This window comes from Myxine glutinosa, chromosome 2 (genome assembly GCF_964187855.1).
Source record: "Myxine glutinosa chromosome 2, kmMyxGlut1.1, whole genome shotgun sequence".
NCBI lineage: Eukaryota > Metazoa > Chordata > Myxini > Myxiniformes > Myxinidae > Myxine > Myxine glutinosa.
The window spans coordinates 150293723-150315398 of record NC_136262.1 but is presented as its reverse complement, the minus strand read 5'-3'; the positions used below and the strand labels follow the sequence as shown (position 1 = coordinate 150315398).

At 44.4% G+C, this 21676-nt stretch overlaps 1 protein-coding gene across 2 annotated transcripts; it reads left to right on the top strand.

Annotated features, from left to right (window-relative positions):
- The first annotated feature begins 885 nt into the window (after positions 1–885).
- Positions 886–21625, top strand: CHMP3 (charged multivesicular body protein 3). Of its 2 annotated transcripts, none has more exons than XM_068104920.1 (6): positions 886–1007; positions 9446–9506; positions 13456–13635; positions 13832–13953; positions 18453–18570; positions 21183–21625. In XM_068104920.1, the coding sequence occupies exons 1-6, from the start codon at positions 963–965 to the stop codon at positions 21329–21331; spliced, it is 675 nt and encodes a 224-aa protein (XP_067961021.1). In that variant the 5' UTR covers positions 886–962; the 3' UTR covers positions 21332–21625. The 2 variants fall into 2 exon arrangements, with proteins under 2 accessions (XP_067961021.1, XP_067961022.1); XM_068104921.2 differs by lacking the exon at positions 886–1007 and adding an exon at positions 1093–1274.
- The last annotated feature ends 51 nt before the right edge of the window (positions 21626–21676 follow it).

The window sequence follows — 21676 nt, the reverse complement described above, 5'->3', positions numbered from 1 at the left end:
GTGACAATCCCCCCCCTCTATTTACATGCAATGGTTTGGTCCAAAGCGAACGGCTTCCGGAGTTTGGTAAAGAAATCGCCATCGCGTGCACAAACGCGCAGGAAAGCGAATGAATCGCAAATTCGTTTTTATTAGTTGTAAAACGTAGTTTAACGCCAACATAGTTTGCAAACGTGAAATAAATGAATACGCTCTCAAATGTGCCATCCGAGGCAGAGTGTGCCCGCCACGTTCGGCACACGCGATCGTTCGCTGCTCTCTGATTGGTTGAATCGTTTTTTGGACATAGCTCGGTAAGTAATTGTCCGATTAATATGAAACCTTGAAAAGGCACATCCTCGGGTCCCCAGCAATATACCTGGCAAGTTAAAAGTATATCGGACCCGTGGTTGTCGAGAAACAGCGGTCACAGACAAACAAACGTACAGACAGACAGACAGAGATTACTGGAATTATAGATATATAAAGAGAAAAATCAAAAAATAAAAATAAATAAATACGTTTTAAAACTTAAAAAAAAAAAAATTCAGTGTGTAGCCCTAAAACATGTTTTTTCGTTTACCTGTTTACAGACGAAGCATGGTTTCATCTTTACGAGCATGTAAATTCACCAAACACTCGTTTATGGTGTTTGGTGTGCTCCAAGTTCACACACTGCCTTGCAATCCTCTATCCTCTTGGGGTGTCTCCAAAATATATTGCTAACGTAACTTGTATCTTCCTTTTCCATCGTTTTCCATCCCGAGCAAGTACCGGATATGATAAAGTAAATGTGCATTTAAACGAGATTTTAGGATACGCGCCTATATTTACCATCAGAAAGTGGTTTAAAAAATCCTTAAAACAACAACAACACGAGCGATCGACAGTCTACCGGAAGTTAGTTTTATCTTAGCGTCATGCGAGCAATGAGCCAATGAGGAGCCAGTGCGGATGAGAACTTGTGTGGACTGTGGTAAAATATGGGTCTGTTTGGGAAGCACCATCAGCAGCCGCCGAAAGAACTTGTGAGATGGCATTTCTATTTTTATTTATGTTCATAACGTGACGTTAGTCTCTAAATTCGGACTTGTACGGCGACGTGTTCTGTTTACTGTGCCGATGTTAGTTGTTATGTTTGACGTTAAAGATCTCACGGGGTCCTTCACGAAGAGTAGGCGAGCTATCACCGGCACCACGAACAAATTACGAATTCCTCCACTAACTGACTTCGTCGAACGTCAGGCTGGGCCAGCCGGTTCGTGAAAGACTCGACAGACAAACGTTTTCATGAGGTGGGAGTAATTACTAATTGTGTCCGTCAAAGACTCGTGCAAACGGTAAAATGCGTTGCGGTATTTCTCCATCGAGGTATTTCTTAAATTGGTTTTCGATTAGTCTGAAGCGACATGTTGTGGTTCGTGGATTGCTTCAGACCTGTCCTTGCCGTCGTCAATGGCCGTGTCTTGTCCTGTGTGACAACAGGGACAAGTACCAGGACAAGCACCTGTACCGGTACTGTCCCCGTTGTGGAACCAACTATCCTTGATCCTTGTGGAACCCTTTCTTGTGGAACCAACTTTCCTTGTGGGACCCTTCCTTGTGGGACCCTTCCTTGTGGGACCCTTTCTTGTGGGACCCTTTCTTGTGGGACCCTTTCTTGTGGGACCCTTTCTTGTGGGACCCTTTCTTGTGGGACCCTTTCTTGTGGGACCCTTTCTTGTGGGACCCTTTCTTGTGGGACCCTTTCTTGTGGGACCAACTACCCTTGATCCACCCTTCCTTGTGGAACCAACTACCCTTGATTGTGCTGCTCTCTTCAGTGGAGAAATCGCAGCACCGTACTCTAAATTCACCGAGTATCGTAATGTGTACAAGTTGTGCCCCAGCATCGCGATTCCTTCAGTGACTTACATTCTGCATTCTTGTGTTTGTGCTTGAAGACCGAATATGTTATGTATAGGGGGGGGCCTGGGGCATCAGTCACTTCAAGTTTTTGAAAAAGTTTGATTTTTGGTACCATTTTGAAGCTTAGGGTCTAAGTAAGAATTTTGGTCCGAGTGGACAAAGATCACATGGAGTCTTCATACATTCCCGCCATTTTCCAAGATGGCCGCCATCAAAATCTAATACTGACAATATCTCGGAAACTAATCAACCTAGAAACATGAATTTGGTGTCTATACCTAGGTTTTCATGGTCAAGGAATCAAATAAAACCATTTCTGACTACATCAGAGTATTTATTTGTCCCGAAATGGTAAATTGCACAACAAACGTTATAGCAGAATTTAGCAGAATTATGCATGTTAACAATTAAGCACATACGAACGTAAATTCTATAAAATACCATGAATATAAACCGAACATTCTATTTTCATTGTTCTTAGTGATATTTGATTGATTAGGTAAGTGCAACTAAAAAATCATTACTCATTCTCACAACCATCATGGTCATTTAGTTGGGACATGTGCACTTGCATAAACGTGAGCACTTCAAGTCAGCTTTTTTGCACTTGCATGACGAGCAAGGTTTTGTGCACGCGCATTTTACGTCTAGATCAAACACATCCCTGGCAAGGGGCAACGTGGTCCAGATGGGAACCAGTTGGCCATCTTTTTCCATCCATCCATGATTGCTTGGGCTTGGGACTAGTGCCAGTGGCTCGTGCGCTGTAGTCCAGATGCTCGCCTGGAAGACACTCCTTTTGAGATGTTGGTCCAGCGCATCACTTGTAGGGGGTATTCTTTCCACATCCCTAGTCCTGTGACAGAAAACCCTCATTCGAACAAGGTCAACGTTGGTGTCATCAGTGATAGGTTCGTTGGAGTACATTTTGCAAACAAAGTGACTCACCACTTCCCTCAACTCTGGCGATGTAAGAAACGGGGTGCTAGCAATTGTCGCAAACTCACTCAAGAGGGGTGGAACCTCATCTTTCCGCTTGAAGCAGTATCGCTTGCCCTTGAATTTGAAAGCTGACGTGCTGTCTGATCCAGTGAATGCATGAAAGAGAGCCAAGGCTTTGCACGTTGTCACACCCAAACTTGAGGCAATGTTGTTGAGGGAGATCATTTTGACTGTCTTTCCTGCTTTGAAAGAAATCCAGATATCTGACTCCGGATTCACCGCCTTGATGTGGTGGAAGTTACACAGAAGTATTACGACAACGTCTGTGTCGCCAGTATAGACCATTCCCAGTGATGAATATTGGAGGGCATGAAGAAGATGTACCAGGACACGAGTGTCTGCCTCCTCATGATTACATCGTCCCATGGGCGGTCCATTCCCTGCATTGAGGACTTGGTCACCAGAAGTGATATAAACCTGTTTGCCATCTTGGAATGGTGTTTGCACAATGCTTGTTGACAGGAATGAGAAGAGCTCTTTTTTATTTTCGGCATTAGCCAAAAAGTTTTGCCAGTTTCCAGGCACTTTGGCAGAACCAGATACTCGCTGTCGTGTGCCTGTTCCTCGCTTTTCTCTTGTGGTCGCTTTGATTGACATTGTGCGATACTGATCCCATACAATATCCACTCTCGCTGCTCTTTTCAACTCATGCTGGATTCTTGGGCAGAATACTTTGGTGAAATATTCATCAAATGTTTTGCCTTGGACAGTTGTGCCAGGAAGAGAGTGGATCAGTGCACCACCATCAATAACGATGACCCCATAATCATCTGGTGCGACGAGCTCCTCATCCGCGGATAGTCCGGTACTTGCACTTGCTTCCATAATGCACGCCAATAAATCTGACTTGGTGCAAGAGTTGATGGACCCATCAGAAGCCAGTGCATCTGGTGATGAGGAGGATTCGTGACGGAAAAATTCCTCCAAATTTCCACCCCGGCTATCAACCATAATGAATGCTTGTCCATACAGCTCTGTATGTTGTTTGAAGTGCTGCACCTTCTTCTGAAGTGCTGTCTTTTTTCGAGTTTTCTCCTCATGGAACAGCAGCAAGTTGTTTTTCTTGATCGGAGCTGCCAGAGGTACATCATTTGAGTCCATGTACATCTCATGCTGTCCCAACCTTTCCGTCATCATATCTGTCAAATCTTGGAGAGCAAAGATTCTACGTCCTCCAGCAATTTCTTCACTGACGAATTGTAGTAGCTCATTTTCTACTGTGATTTCAGTGTCTTGGGTGACTTGACCTTGTTTTGTACTGATTAGCATTTCATAATGCCGACGGTTTTTTTTTTTTTTTTTTTTTTTTTTTTTTTGTATACAAGGTCGAGGCTCGTGAAAGAGCGAACATTAATCACACAGAAAGACAAACCGACACATAAAACATATAACATAGGGAGCGGTAGACAAGATGGGGAGAGAGGGGGAAGGACACAAACACAACATTTGAGAGCAGGGACCGAGAGACATGGAGACATCGAGAGATCTGAGAGAGGGCGAGGGCTTTGGGGGGGGGGGGGGGGCGTGGGAAGGGGGCGGTGGGAGAGGTATAAAACATATGGACACTGCCAGGACTTCCAGGAAAGAAGTTGGAATTCCAAACAAGGTGGATCTGGGGTGAATTAGCGGGGGTAGAAAAGATCAAGGTTTTGGATGGGGGAAGATAAGAGATGGTGGTGAACAGCTGTTTTAAAGACCTGGAGGGAGGAGTGGGATTGAAGGGAGTGAGGGAGTTTGTTCCAGAGGCGGGAGAAAAGAGGAATGAAAGAGTGAAGGTGAGCAGAGAGCCGAGATTTCGGCAGTTTAACCATCAGAGGGTTGCTGGCAGATCTTGTGCGACCTGTAGGAATATTTGGGGGACAGAGCACAGAGAGAGCTGGGGGTGCAAGGCCGGAGAGGAGTCGGTAGAAGACAGAAAGACCACCTACCTGCCTGCGGTGAGTGAGTGAAAGGCCCTCAGAGATAGCTTCATCGCGGGAGATTCCAATAATTCTGAAAGCTTTGGTTTCAACAGCGTGAAGCCGAGCTAGGTGTGAGGCAGGAGCACCGGCCCATAGGGGAGAACAGTATTCCATTGAGCTGCGGATGAAAGCCTTGTATGTGGTGAGGAGCTCAGGTGTGCCGAGGAAGGACTTCGCACGACGGAGGATGCCCAGTCGGCGACTGGCTTTGGAGGCCAGCTTGGAAATGTGGTTTTCCCAAGAAAGATCATGGCAGATAGTGAGACCCAAAATCTTGAGCGACAGAACTTCTTGGAGAGGATTGTTGAGAAAGTAGATGGGAGGGTTGTCCAGTCGATCTTTTCGGAGAGACATAGTAAGAGTGTGAGATTTGTCAGGATTGAAAGACATGTTCCACTTGTTTGACCAGTCTGTGATTTTGTCCAGGTCTTCAGAGAGTGAGGAGGCAGCAGACTGCCGATCTGAGGGAAGAGGAATGGAGCGGCAGAGAGTGGAGTCATCAGCAAGGAGATAGAGAGGATTTTCGAGAGAGTCAGAGAGATCATTGATGAAGACCAGAAAAAGCACGGGGCCCAGAACACTGCCTTGGGGAACTCCAGCCTGAACAGGAAGAGGAGATGAGAGAAACCCATTCAGGGCCACACGTTGACGACGACTAGAGAGGAAGTCCGCCAGCCATGCGTGGAGATTTCCATGGATACCAAAGGAGGAGAGTTTGGTGAGCAGAGCGGGGTGCCAGACCGTGTCGAAGGCACATGATATGTCGAGGGAGACAGCTCTAATTTCCTGTTTGGCATTGAGGACCTCCATCCATTGTTGAGACAGCAGAAGCAGCATGTCCAGAGTAGAGTGACCTGGTCTGAAACCAAATTGATGATCAGAGATCAAGCCATTGGAGAAGAGGAAAGATTTCATATCCGAAGCAATGATGGATTCCATGACTTTGCTGATAATTGGGAGAAGGCTGATTGGTCTGTAGTTGCTAGGATCTGTTTTTGCACCTTTTTTGTGCAAAGCGGTGATGTTGGCTGATTTCCAAGCAGATGGCAGTTGACCTTGAGCAAAAGAGAGGGTGAAGAGAACAGAGAGAGGGTGAGATAGAGCAGCAGAGCAGGATTTTAGGACCCGTGGGCTGATGCCGTCGGGTCCAGTTGCAGAATCAGAGTCGAGGGTTGACAGAAGCTTTTCCACCTTGTCAGGAGGAAAGGACACGGAGTCCAGGAGCAGCAGGGTACGACTGGGTATGGTGGGTACAGAGAGGGATGGGTTTGGGACACAAGATTTAGAGGCAAACACAGAGTTGAGGCATTCAGCTTTTTCACGTGCGGAGTCAGCTGTGTAGCCGTTTGAGGTAAGGGAGGGGATGGAGGGGGAACAAACACCAGAAACGGATTTGACCAGACGCCACCAGGATTTGGAAGAGGGAGACAGATAAGAGAGTTCGGTCTTGAGAACGGAGAGATATTGTTTCCTGGCTCTCCTGAGGGTGGACACACACTTGTTTCGGGCTTTGTGAAAGGAAATGAGATTTCCTTCCGTTGGATTTGCTTTCCAGGAGACGAAGGCAAGTTGTTTCTGGGCAACAGCCTCACCACAAGATTCCGTGTACCATGGACGGGAGGAAGGGTATGACAACTGAAGACGAGATGGGATAAATCTGTGCATGAGAGAGAGCAATTTACTTTGGAAGAATTCCCAGGATGAGTTGATGTCAGAGGTGGTAGAGATGGGAGACCAGTCCAGATGATTGATGGCTGCTTGAAGACCGTGCCAGTTGGCCTGAGTGAAATGCCAGACTCGTCGACGCTGAGCAGGCTCCCTGAGGATGGTCAGAGAGATGTCCACTTTAACAAGGACATGATCAGATGATCCGATCGGAGCAGAAGAAGAGCAGCAGACATTTTCAGGGAAAATTGAATTGAATTTAGTGAATTGAATTTAGTGTAGCAATATCGATGATAGTTAGCTTCAATAGCTACCAGATCTCCTTCTGCAAGCCATGCTACAATGCGATCCTCTCCCAATGAAACTGCTTTGTCATGGATGTTCTCGGTGAGGGAAACTTTTTGGAATGAATGGTCATCTTTACTCGTTTCTTCATTACAGAAGAGACATAAATTTCGATTAGTTTCTGTGCTAGATCTTCTTGGTCGTTTTCGTAGAGGTGGCAAGCCTTTGGAAGAACGTGTTTTTGCCCGGTCAAGTGCTGATCCCTTGTACAACTGACGACATGTTTTGTGCCAGGATGCTCGATTTGCTTGCATAGATCCTTCATCTGGAAGTTCCAAGTTTGGGTGAGGTGCAGCATCAACATCTCGGAATTGATTTACAAGGCTGATAATATCTTTGTATGCCTCCGCCCTACGTACACCAACTGGGTTGTCAAGAGGACAGACAAGTTCTTCGTTTGTTTTTTCTTGGCAGAGGACACACAACTCACAGTTCGTTGTCTCAGCCATCACACTAGCCTGGAACGAAAAGAAAATACATGTAAGTATATAATAACCAAGCATAATCAAGTATACATGGACATAACATAACACAAAAATCTGACAAGTAGGGATTCAGCAGAAGCAGTTGCACATACATATGAATTATCCAAACCGATTTCCAAATATACAAAATGTATTCATGTGTGCTGACTTATATAACACAATGGCTATTGTATTTAGATATTTGGATACATACTGATATATCAACAGATATATAATGCGACTAGAAAATGTGCTAATGAGTTCGTGTACTGCACAGATATTCCAGCAAACAACCTAAGCTGATTCCATGATCACAAAGGATAAATGTGAGATCCTAATTGCCATGGTTATTTTTCTACTTTTGGGGAACAGAGATACACCTACTGATTTAGAGACATAACTGTTTGCTTCCCTGGCCATAAAATTCTAGGCATGGACACCAACAGCATGACTGAAGGTTTAGTGGTTTTGGAAGTATAGCCGATATAGGATTTTGGTGGCGGCCATCTTGAATTTTACCATTTCGGGACAAATAAATACTCTGATGTAGTCAGAAATGGTTTTATTTGATTCCTTGACCATGAAAACCTAGGTATAGACACCAAATTCATGTTTCTAGGTTGATTAGTTTCCGAGATATTGTCAGTATTAGATTTTGATGGTGGCCATCTTGGAAAATGGCGGGAATGTATGAAGACTCCATGTGATCTTTGTCCACTCGGACCAAAATTGTTACTTAGACCCTAAGCTTCGACCTGGTACCAAAAACTAAACTTTTTCAAAAACTTGAAGTGAAAATGAAAATTTGTTCATGGTGGGAACCCCACTAGTAGTGATTTGTGTTCAATGACTTGTATTCTAGCACTTAGCAGGTGAAATGTACTCATGAGTGTTACCATCTTCTGGATTTGGTAACGTGCACTTGGCCACAAAGTCTCTTATTAAGTTGTTGTGGTATGAAGTGGTTGTGCCTTTCATGTGTTAGTTAGTGATGCAAGTTCCAGTGTTATTTAGTGATGCAAGTTCCAGTGTTATTTAGTGATGCAAGTTCCAGTGTTATTTAGTGATGCAAGTTCCAGTGTTATTTAGTGATGCAAGTTCCAGTGTTATTTAGTGATGCAAGTTCCAGTGTTATTTAGTGATGCAAGTTCCAGTGTTATTTAGTGATGCAAGTTCCAGTGTTAGTTAGTGATGCAAGTTCCAGTGTTAGTTAGTGATGCAAGTTCCAGTGTTATTTAGTGATGCAAGTTCCAGTGTTATTTAGTGATGCAAGTTCCAGTGTTATTTAGTGATGCAAGTTCCAGTGTTAGTTAGTGATGCAAGTTCCAGTGTTAGTTAGTGATGCAAGTTCCAGTGTTAGTTAGTGATGCAAGTTCCAGTGTTAGTTAGTGATGCAAGTTCCAGTGTTATTTAGTGATGCAAGTTCCAGTGTTATTTAGTGATGCAAGTTCCAGTGTTATTTAGTGATGCAAGTTCCAGTGTTATTTAGTGATGCAAGTTCCAGTGTTATTTAGTGATGCAAGTTCCAGTGTTATTTAGTGATGCAAGTTCCAGTGTTAGTTAGTGATGCAAGTTCCAGTGTTATTTAGTGATGCAAGTTCCAGTGTTAGTTAGTGATGCAAGTTCCAGTGTTAGTTACTGATGCAAGTTCCAGTGTTATTTAGTGATGCAAGTTCCAGTGTTATTTAGTGATGCAAGTTCCAGTGTTATTTAGTGATGCAAGTTCCAGTGTTATTTAGTGATGCAAGTTCCAGTGTTATTTAGTGATGCAAGTTCCAGTGTTATTTAGTGATGCAAGTTCCAGTGTTATTTAGTGATGCAAGTTCCAGTGTTATTTAGTGATGCAAGTTCCAGTGTTATTTAGTGATGCAAGTTCCAGTGTTATTTAGTGATGCAAGTTCCAGTGTTATTTAGTGATGCAAGTTCCAGTGTTATTTAGTGATGCAAGTTCCAGTGTTATTTAGTGATGCAAGTTCCAGTGTTAGTTAGTGATGCAAGTTCCAGTGTTATTTAGTGATGCAAGTTCCAGTGTTAGTTAGTGATGCAAGTTCCAGTGTTATTTATCTGAGGTGTTGTAAAAATAATAGTTGCTTTTAAAAGGTAAATGATGCACTTGCACAGGTGGCCGAATGGACGCAGAAGCTGCGACGTGAGATGAGAGGCTTGGACCGTCAAATCAGAGGTAAGTTGATGCTGCTGCCCTTAAAATACCTTTTTTTACTTGGCATGCAAAAAGGGCAAACGCCTCTCCATTTAGTATCAACATTTCTCAACCAAATGTTGAGAGAGGGATGCTAACCGACGTGAAAAAAATAGAAAATAGGTGAAATAGGTGAAACGACATTTTGCGTGTGAACCTTCAAAGAAAGAGCCCTCTTGTTTTGAAGCACGGCTTGCGCTCGGAACATTGCTTCATTATTTTAAACTATCATTTGACGCTGGGAAGGATACAATTTAAATAATGATAATTAAAAATTAAAATACAGCGCAGCAGTCCTTGATAAATTAGAACGGCCCTCAGTCGATAAAGGGCGAAGCTTCGCGCGCTCATTCTGAACAAAAATCATTAACTGAACACGCTACTGTTATGACCCAGTGCTGTTATTTCCCATTTACCCGTATTATCCGTGCAGCTTATTATGTTACATACATTGCCTTCATTTGTAGTTTTATTGATTATTTATTTATTAATCAGGATATTTAACAACCACTTTTGTGCACATTAAGGCTAAATTGCATCAATAAAGGTGGATATGAAAAAAAACCAAGGCAAGCGACATTCCCCATGGCTGGTCGATCATATGTATGGAGTTTCACATCGATCTGTTAAACGGTTCTGGAGAAGAAACATTTTTTTCAACCCAATATGGCCACCAGTCCACGTGACCGATAATGTCATAAATTTAATTATCCACTCTTATTGGGTCATAGATCAGATATATAAAGTTTGAGATTTTTCACATATGGAATTCGAGTCATCCAATTATGGCTGGAATACCACTTCACCGATGGCATCATCGATATTACCCGATATTCCCCAAAGGGCAGTTTGGCATATGCTATATTAAAAAAATTATCTTTCAGCGGTTTCAGAGAAAAATATGTCCAATATTCTTCCGTTAATCCAATATGGCTGCCATACCATGTGACCTACGATGCCAGAGTTATCAATAATATATTCTCCATGGAGAGTCCCTCTAATGTTTAAAGTTTCATATCGATCAGAAAGCGGCTGCAGATACTTTTTTTTTTTAAAAGCAAAAGTTAAATGGACGCACACGAGCACGCACACGCATTCCCAACAAGACAAACACTTAACACTTTATCTTGATTGAAGCACGAACGCCACAAGCCTGGTGACGACACAGGAGGGGTAGGGATTGGGGGACTTGCAAGTTGTAAAATAACTCAAGTGGAGACAGATAAAAGATAACGGGAGAAAATTGAGGGGAACATCGGCGTTGCCAGCACGTCCAACGCAGGTGCGGACAGACGGATCCAGATTGTGGTGAGTGGCTCATCGCCCCAGTGGCCTTTCGGTACTTGTCATTCTTCCAAAGTCGCCAAACCCTCCGGCATGCAATGGCACATCGAGAGACTGATCTTTTCTCTGTTCTTCCACTCTCAACACCTGACCCTTGGTTCTCTTATTAGTCCCCTACCGGTGTACACTGGAGGTTTGGAATTTGCATGCCGTTTTTGGAATTTTTGAATTTGCATGCCGAAACTATAGGTTTGCATGCCGTCCGTCCGTCCGTCCGTCAGTCCGTCACGCAAAGAACAGTTTTCCGAACTTTTTTTTTCTAAAATCTTAATGCTAATGATTTCAAACTTGGTACATGGTTTCCTCATAAGTTACAGATCAAGTTCGAACTTCACGACGTTTCGATCATTTTTGACAAAGTTATGGCACTTTGTTTATTCTCGAGTTCTCCTCAAGCCGCACCGCGCGCCCTCAGCCTCGTCTCGCGAACGTCAACAGCGCGACACAGCGCGCGCTTTCGGGAGGGGCGGAGCCAAGCCGAGCAACATTTATATACATATACACATCGATCATTGATCGTGAACCGGAAAATATAATAAATTACTGATATTTAGCGACTCGAAAGGTTCTTTAACAACTTTTTTCTCGTGCTTCTGCTGACCTGTCTGCAAGGTGTATAAATCGAAGTCCCGAGCGCGAATCACAGGTGAGCCCGTCCTGAGGTAATTAGCGATTGGGAACGATTCAGAACCTGTGGATAAATAACCCTTGGTAATTTCCCCAACAGTTTTCCGGACGACAGACTGCCGGTAGGGGACACGTATCGCAGCGCAATACTCAGAATGCTTGTTTAATATATATTTGTGCATTCTGCCTCCAATGCCAGTAACCGTTGCTTTTGGCATTACCTCACCATAATAAAAGAATGAACATGTGCCAATATTTTCAGCAGTTTGTCAAGTGCTTGCTGTATTTGCTTTGTAGCATTATTAGCAAAGAGGGTTTTTTTAACAAACATTCATACTTGGTTCATTCTTGAAATAATTAGGACTTTGAATCATAAAGTAGAATTTTTCTGCTGCAAACAGTGGTTGTGTTTCACTGGACTTGTGATTTGTTTAATCTATATATTTTACAGGAGGTTGACTATTGAGAGGGTGGCAGCAGCATTTGGGGAAGGGGAGGGGTGGCGGCAGCATTTGGGGAAAGGGAGGGGTGGCGGCAGCATTTGGGGAAAGGGAGAGGTGGCGGCAGCATTTGGGGGAAAGGGAGAGGTGGCGGCAGCATTTGGGGAAAGGGAGAGGTGGCGGCAGCATTTGGGGAAGGGAAGGGGAGAGGTGGCGGCAGCATTTGGGGAAGGGGAGGGGTGGCGGCAGCATTTGGGGAAAGGGAGGGGTGGCGGCAGCATTTGGGGAAAGGGAGGGGTGGCGGCAGCATTTGGGGAAAGGGAGGGGTGGCGGCAGCATTTGGGGAAAGGGAGAGGTGGCGGCAGCATTTGGGGAAAGGGAGGGGTGGCGGCAGCATTTGGGGAAGGGAAGGGGAGAGGTGGCGGCAGCATTTGGGGAAGGGGAGGGGTGGCCGCAGCATTTGGGGAAGGGGAGGGGTGGCGGCAGCATTTGGGGAAAGGGAGAGGTGGCGGCAGCATTTGGGGAAAGGGAGAGGTGGCGGCAGCATTTGGGGAAGGGAAGGGGAGAGGTGGCGGCAGCATTTGGGGAAGGGGAGGGGTGGCGGCAGCATTTGGGGAAAGGGAGGGGTGGCGGCAGCATTTGGGGAAAGGAAGGGGAGAGGTGGCGGCAGCATTTGGGGAAGGGGAGGGGTGGCGGCAGCATTTGGGGAAAGGGAAGGGTGGCGGCAGCATTTGGCGAAAGGGAGAGGTGGCGGCAGCATTTGGGGAAGGGAAGGGGAGAGGTGGCAGCAGCATTTGGGGAAGGGGAGGGGTGGCGGCAGCATTTGGGGAAAGGGAGGGGTGGCGGCAGCATTTGGGGAAAGGGAGGGGTGGCGGCAGCATTTGGGGAAGGGGAGAGGTGGCGGCAGCATTTGGGGAAGGGGAGGGGTGGCGGCAGCATTTGGGGAAAGGGAGGGGTGACGGCAGCATTTGGGGAAAGGGAGAGGTGGCGGCAGCATTTGGGGAAAGGGAGGGGTGGCGGCAGCATTTGGGGAAGAGGAGGAGTGGGGGCAACATTTGGGGAAGAGGAGGGGTGGCGGCAGCATTTGGGGAAGAGGAGAGTGGCGGCGGCATTTGGGGAAGGGGAGGGGTGGCGGCAGCATTTTGGGAAGAGGAGGGATGGCGGCAGCATTTGGGGAAGAGGAGGGGGGGGGCGGCAGCATTTGGGGAAGAGGAGGGGTGGCGGCAGCATTTGGGGAAGAGGGGTGGCGGCGGCAGCATTTGGGGAAGAGGAGGGGTGGCGGCAGCATTTGGGGAAGAGGAGAGTGGCGGCGGCATTTGGGGAAGGGGAGGGGTGGCGGCAGCATTTGGGGAAAGGGAGGGGTGGCGGCAGCATTTGGGGAAAGGGAGGGGTGGCGGCAGCATTTGGGGAAAGGGAGGGGTGGCGGCAGCCTTGCAAACTCCCAGTGATGCATCACTGCCTATTCAGTGATGAATATTTAATCGAAAGCTTCCTCTTTCCCTCCTTGATCAATTTTAAAGGAATTGAGCGTGAGGAGGCTCGAGCTGTTGCCTACCTGCGGGCCACAGCAAAGAATGGAGATCGTGGTGCGGCTGCTGTTTTGGCACGTGAAGTGCACGGTGCACGACGAGCTGTCTCTCGTCTGCACGTCACCAAGGCTCACATCAACTCTGCTACAATGGGCATGAAGAACCAGCTTGGTATGACATGGATTTTGTAACGAGCTAAAGACTTTTAGTAAAAACCTGAGCTTTGTTCAGGTAGCTCGTACTTTGCTTTGGAAGAGTCACGTGTGAGATTCCATGTTTTGGTTTGTGGTGTTCTCTGTATTGGCATATTGGACCTTTGGGTTTGACCTTGGATGCTGAAACGAAAAACCCGTTTGTTTTTCCTCAGCAATGATAAGAGTAACAGGGGAAATCGGGAAAAGTGCAGAAGTCATGGCTGCGGTACAGCAACTGTGCAAGGTTTCTGAGCTGCAAAGCGTCATGGGGGAGATGTCCCGTGAGATGTGCAAGGTTGGTATGGAAACTCCGCCATTGTTACCTCCATTACCGAAAGTGTGCGGAGGTTATGTTTTCACCCCTGTCTGTCTGTTTCTCTGTGAACAGGATATCTCAAAAAGTTGTGGACGGATTCAGACAAAATTTGGTGGAGAGGTTGGGTGTGTGACAAGGACAAAATCATTAGATTTTGGTGAAGATCTGGATCTGGATCCGGATCTGAGAATTTTAAAATAGTTCTTCCCCATTGAGAGACATGGCCAAAAACGATATACAGAACAGAATGATATTTCAAAAAGTTGTGGACAGGTTATGACAAAACTAGGTAGATGAGTGGGGTATGTGACAAGAACAAGGCAATTAGATTATGGTTAAGGTACAGATACAGATCCAGCCTATAAGTAAGATATAAAACGTAATCTGTTCAGTCTGGTGGAGGTAGTCCCCCCTGCTAGAGTGGGGGACCGCAAGGCTAACCCCCACTCTAGCAGGGAAAATGGCCTTAAAATGCCTGTTGTTGTTTGTCGTTTTATGTCTGCTTTGTCGCTCGTTACCGTCTTAAAATATATGCATCTTTTTGTGCTCTGACATGATTTGTCTATTTTGTTATGAATGGAACAGTTCAAGTCAGAAACAAATCTACCTTCATAATAATGAGAAATACATTTTAAAAATACACTTGTAATTTATAGAATTGGTGGCAAAGATAGAAAATAATCGCAGCTTATCTATATTATAATAGGCGTAGGTGATCCGTCTGTCCGGGGGTGTGGCTTAGTCCGTTTGCAGAGTAGCTCCACCTATAGCTCCACCCATTCTTGAAGAGGCTTCATGTAAACAAATATCCACCATTTTATTAACTCGAATAGCTTTGAGGCTTGTTTAGTTAGGCCCGTGCTGTCTTTCTCTCTCACACAGGTTTATTTCAACTCAAATTCGATATATCATTTCATTTTTAACAGTCGCTAACATAGTTTTAGACTCGGTTGAAAAATAACGGGAAGAAAATCCGATGAAAGTGTCCGTTTATAGAACGAAATGAATTCTCAAAGGCCTGTAAAATAAAGCCCATTCATTGAGTCACCGTCACGATTTTATCTCGAATTCACCATCTGATTTAATTTTTATCGATGGTTTTAGACTCGGTGTCAGAAATAATTGAGAACATTCACGCACACACGGGAAAATGCAGAGATATATTTTTTTAAATCGCGCCATGATGATACACGAAAATACACCGCCTAAAATAACAGTCGAGGACAATGTCGACATCTATTAAAAATTCGCTTTTTCTTTTCCGTTAAGATATATAAGATATATTACTTTTCCGTTTGATGACAGTCGTCACAAATACGTCAACAATGATGCCGACATATATTTCTTCGTTCTTATTTCATTCAACATTATTATCCGGAAGTAAAGGTTCACATATGAAAAAACAAACTCCATTTCACGTGTGCATGGATGTGTAATTCACATTTGTAAAATATATAAATTAACAGATGGGAAATTGCTGAGAGATATTTCTTCGTTTTTATTTTATTAGTTACGAGCAGAAGTACCTGGCGTTGCCAGGAGGGAGGAGGGAAGGAGGGAGGAGGGGAGGAGGGAGGGAAGGGCACGTACACTTTAAACATGTATATACATGTGGGATGTGGGATGTGTGTGTGTGTGTGTGTGTGTGTGTGTGTGTGTGTGTGTGTGTGTGTGTGTGTGTGTGTGTGTGTGTGTGTGTGTGTGTGTGTGTGTGTGTGTGTGTGTGTGTGTGTGTGTGTGTGGATGTATATATGTGCATATATATATATACTAGCAGAAGTACCCGGCATTGCCGGGCGGGGGAGGGGAGGGGGAAGGGGAAGGGGGGGGGGAGCCCCTTGGCAGAGCGAGCGATTTTTTTTTTCATAGCGTCATAGCGATTTTTTTTTTTCATAGCGTCATAGCGTTCATAGCGTTCGTAGCGTTCATATCGTCATAGCGATTTTTTTTTCATAGCGTCATATCGTTCATAGCGTCATCACGTGATCGCTCTGAGCGAATCAGCGCCCACCTGCTCTGATTCCGTTGACTCCGTGCGCTGAGGTAAATATGAATAAAAAATATGGATCGTCAAATATTTTGAGTTCGGCCATGTTCGTCCCAGGCTCACTGGCCATGTCTATGCCAAATATCAAGCACGTAAGCCTCTCCGTTTAGGAGTCTATCGGTAACATTACACACACACACACACACACACACACAAACTGTTTTATATATATATATATATATATATATATATATATATATATATATATATATAGATATGTGTGTGTATATATATATATATACAGTATATATATATATATATATATATATATATATATATATATATATATATGTGTGTGTGTGTGTGTGTGTGTGTGTGTGTGTGTGTGTGTGTGTCTGTGAATAAGAGAGAGACAAAATTGTGAGGAACAAATGAAAAAACAAGGTGTGTGTGTGTGCGTGCGTGCGTGCGCACGCCGCACGCACATGCATTCACATGTTATCAGAAGTAAATACATTGTGTAGATTACATCATTTGTGCATCTGATAAATTGGCAGTAACCATTTTGTGAAACTGAATGTGCAGGTGCAGCATCTAACTCAATATGTCGAAATGTCACACACGTCCATGCCCGTGGGATTCCCACGGGTGACCCCACTAGTCTTATTATAATTCACCAAATGTCCGTCTGTCCGTTTGAAGGTACCGCAAAAACAGCTGAACCGATCGCAACGATATTTTGGGTGGGTAATTCTGGGACCTCTGGGAGTAAAATAGTCTATTTAGTTTTCCCAATTTTTCCAAACACGATGGAATAATATTTACCGATATGAACAGTGATGTGGCCTTTATTGAAATTCTACAAATACTGTTTAGATTTTGATGACAATTATGAACCTGCTGCGAATGTGGAAGTGGACAAATGACGATGCGCGGGTTTGATAATATCCCAATACAAACGTCATTCAATCGTAATGTTAAATCGTTAAACGTTAATCATGTAAATCGTTTTGTTAAATTATCAATGGATGATTGGAATTGAGTGAATACAATTACGATTTTGAATTCGTAATTGTATTCACCCACCCGTATGAAACTTCACATCAGGATTTAAATATTTGTTTTTATTTTTTTTTTTTTTATTTTTTGTAAAATAAGTTTTTTTTTATATTGATGTTATTTCATTTGTGATTGGAGTTATGCTGTTTGGAATGAAAAGAGATATCGAGTTCAAGTGAATGATGAAATGCCGTGATGGTTTCTACTTTCTAAACGTGAAATTCACGGATCGCCATATGCAGATTCGCCACGGACCCACGATCGATGTTTCTATACGTGAACGTACCCATTTGTTTGCGAACGGGTAGGTTTTTCATGGAAGTCCTTCACGAACTTGCTGTCCATGTCTGACGTGCGACTGAAGGTGCTACAGGAATGTGGAATTTATTGGTTTCATGCTTTAGCATTCGCTGTTTCTGCATTGTCTGTTTGCTTCTGGCCTCTCACCCGTGCGTAGCACGGGTACCTCACTCGTTTTTATAATATATGTTTTACATACTGTATTTTAGAGACTCGATCTGCAACACTTTCTGTAAATCCAACAAGTCTGGTTGGCAGCAAATACAATTTTCCTACCCGATTGATTTATCGGTTTTGCTAATGTTGTACATTGCCAAAAACAATGGATTATTTGATAAGGAACTTTCCTCTTCAACAAGCCTTGCACCATTTAAAAGTTTATTTGTGTGCGAATCCTGGTCGGATATATTGGTCTTCTTTGGGTGACATTTACCAGCAAAATTAAGATCCAGTGTCCATGAATGTGGATGTTAGCATCCAGTGTCCATTAATGTGGATGATGTTAGCATGCAGTGTCCATGAATGTGGATGATGTTAGCATCCAGTGTCCATGATTGTGGATGATGTTAACATCCAGTGTCCATGAATGTGGATGCTTTTTCACATCCAGTGTCCATGATTGCGTGTTAAGATTACTAATACTTCTCACAGTAATATAAAATATATATATAATACCACTACGACACGGAAGGAGCACCCAACCAACAACCGCAGCCAGCACAATAGCAGGAAAAACAATAAGTACGTGTTCTAAAAGATCCTCTTTCATGGGTTGAACTCTATTTTATATCCTCATTGATTCTCACAGATAGACATGCAATACCTTTTCGAAGGGGAACATTCTGTCTTTTGATTAAACTCATCGGCGAAGTGAAGGCCAAGAACGCCCAGTCGTACCTAAAATGAAGCAACTCAGTCACACGCGAGATGCTTTCCCCTCATCGAGTCGGGTCGAGCTGAGCCGAGTTCTCCGTCTGTTGAAACTGAAGTTTTAGAAATTATAAACTCATCCAGGATGTTCCCAACAATAAGCGCCGCATCTCCTTGGGAGCTTGTGCTTTTGTGCTTGCTCTGTTCATCCGTGTCTTCATAAAATTTAGTTGTAATGACTTTTCGTGTCTGTCTTCACCAGGCTGGCATTATAGAGGAAATGATGGACGATACGATATCCGGCCTGGTTGGAGATGAGGATGAAATTGATGAAGATGTGGATGAAGAGGTTGAAAAGATTTTGTTTGAACTGACTGCAGGTCTGTATGCTTTTACTCTCAATATTCCTCCATCACGTATTTTTCTTCGTATTTTTTTCCGCTGAATCCGCTTGCTCTGTTGACCATTTATCACTTCACTTCCTGCTTTTATTTGAGTACTTTTCCCTCCCGTTTTCCCAGATTGCTTCAACAGTTGTTGTTGGTCTTCATTATCGAGTAATAGTAAACTGCAGTTGGTGGGAGCTCTGGAGTGGTTATTCATTTTTAGTCCACCTGGAACGTAGTTCCGGGGAGCTTATGTGATGGCTCGTCGTCCGTCTGTAAACACTTGAAACGTCTTCTCCGAAACCGCTGATGGGATTGCGACCAACTTATATTTGTTGTGTTGTGACTAAAGTTTGTCCATGGCGTTAAAAGAAAGAAAAAAAAATCAGGGGTCAAAGTGGATCCAGGTTTGACCCCCCCGCCGCCCCCCCCCCCAAAATAGGAATTTGTTGTTGTGTCTGAAACTACACACACAATATTTTGATGAAACTTTACCACAACAATCATCACCCGTGATGTACCAGAGTTTGGTTTGGGAGGGTTGGGGGGGTCCAGGTTTCCACCAAAACTCAAATGTTTGTTTGGCCGATCGAAACAAAAGATAGCCGAGAACAAGGCACATCCATATTTTACATCATATCCTATGACTTACATCTTAGCATTTCTCTACTGTCCTCCGCTATACTAAGGTGTCCGGGACTTCTGGTGTCCCAAACTGTGTGGGAGTCAAACATCTGTGGGCTCCATTCCGACCTAACAGATATCTCACTCTCCCAATCAGTACACAGAACACATCCCTCATGCTCTTTCCTCTCCTCACCCCTCCTGCTCTTTCCTCTCCTTACCCCTCCCCCTTGGATCTTGTTCTCCCCCCCACCTGCTCCCATTCTTCATCATACCACTACCCAGTCTCATCTACCTTCCCCATGGCCTCATCTTCTCTCATCGTTTCCCCTTCCTCTCAACACTTCCCTCTCACCCTCCCTTTCAAATCAGATGCCTCTTCCCTCCTCAAAGCAAACTTATCTTCCCCCTCAAATCTCCTCACCCTTCTCCCTCTAATCCGTGTCCCCTCTCCCCCTCCATTTTCAAAGTAACTCCCCCCCCCCCCTCACATCCACAAAGCTGTCTCCTTCCCCCACCCTCTATCTTCCAACTCATTCCTCCACCTCCAATCTTTTCCTTCCTTCTGCCCTCTCTCATATTACTCTTCACTGTGCCTCATCCCATCACCATCTAGCATTTTGTTCTCCTTCCCCTCATCCTGCCCTCTCTTCTAGCTCTTCTGCAATCTCCTACTCATTGTCAACAGCTCTCGCTACCTCCCCCTCTCCTCCATCTTACTCTCTCCTTCCCCTCCCCTCTCTTCGACCCAAAGCCTTCTGCCTTCCCTCTTAATGGTGTGGACCTCAACCATCCGGGGCCTTCGCTCTAACCTGACCTCTCCATACAGGTTTCAACCGACAAACCAGACAATTTGCTTAACAAACTCCTCCTTTTGGACGACTGACTCCTCTGTATATATCCCAGGTTGCTCACTCCTCCGGTATGATGGACCTGAGCTAGAGATGGGGTTTTTAATCAAAAACTCTTCCTCACTCTCCCTGCACTGCCCTCTCTCCACCACACCACCTGGAGTACCTCTGGCTACGGCTTCCCCTTCGCTCCCACCTTTTGTTCATCTGTGTGCTGCAGCACCCTCCAAACAGTGATTACTCCATCTACGTCTCGCTGTGTGACAACATGGACCAACTTATATCCACTCATCCCAACTCTCTCTTCTTCATATGTGGTGACTTCAACTGTCATCATGCCAGTTGGCTGGGTGTGGGTTCATCTCACACCAGCAGCCATGGCATCTCAGCAAAGGACTTCTGCGACTCACTGGGACTGACTCGATCTGTCAATTTCCCGACCCGGACCGCAGTCAATGGCACATCATCTCTTCTTGACTTGGTTATGACAAACTTCCCTGCAAATATCTGCTGCTCTTCTTCTGCTCCAATCAGTTAAACTGATCATGTGCTTGTTAAAGTGGACATCTCTCTGGCCATTATCAGAGAGCCTCCTCAGCGTCGAGGAGTCTGGCATTTCACTCAGGCTGACTGGCACGGTCTTCAAGTAACCATCAATCATCTAGACTGGTCTCCCATCTCTACTGTCTGTTTATACTGTCAGGTGAACCCCCATCGGTGACAATAGCCTGCCTTGGTGACTCAAAGCCATACAGTAACGCAGATCCGGCAGTGGGTCTTAGAACGACTGCACCAGTCACCCACTTCAAACAGGGCAACTGGAACAAACTGGACGACCATAACAACAACATGCATTTTAAGGCCATTTTCCCTGCTAGAGCGGGGGTTAGCCTTGCGGTCCTTGTGGTGTTATGGACGACCATAACAATATTTCGTATTATTTATTTATTTAAAATGCTCGTGGTTAGTTTAATCACCGTCATATTATTTGTCCTCAAGTCTAGTTCGTAACACATCACAGTAAAGCTCAAGTGTATATATATATATAACTGTTTGAACCCTGTCAGCTTGAATGAAAAATGGCAAAGGAAGTTTTTTTTTTTTTTTTTTTTTTTTTTTTTTTTTCATTAGGTGCATTGGGAAAAGCTCCTGCAACAGTGACAGAACCGTTACCAGTAGCAGCAGCTGCAGGGAAGCATGCAGTACAAGAGCCAGAAGAGGAAGAGGAAGAGGAAGACGTGGAAATTATGAAGCACAGACTGGCAGCTTTGAGGAGTTAAACGTGTCAGTGAGTTGTGCGGATGTAAGAAAATGAGGAACGTGAACCGTTTATACAAAATATTATACCGAGGTCAGGTTCAAGTAATGGTTTCATCGTAAATATCTTGGTTGTTGTTTTAGTAGTAGAGATCTATCATAATCGCTTACCATCCAATTTATCATTTATTAACCATCTCAAGAAAGATGTAAAAAAGAATAGGGAAATGTTAAACATTTGTTTTTGGTGGTGGTGGTGGTGGTGTTTTTGAAAATGTAAAGGAGAGAAAAGCTTTGATAAAGTGAATTTTCATTGACCTCTTTCTGTTAAGTCTTGGTTCATTGAAGTAAATGGGATGGAGAGGGTG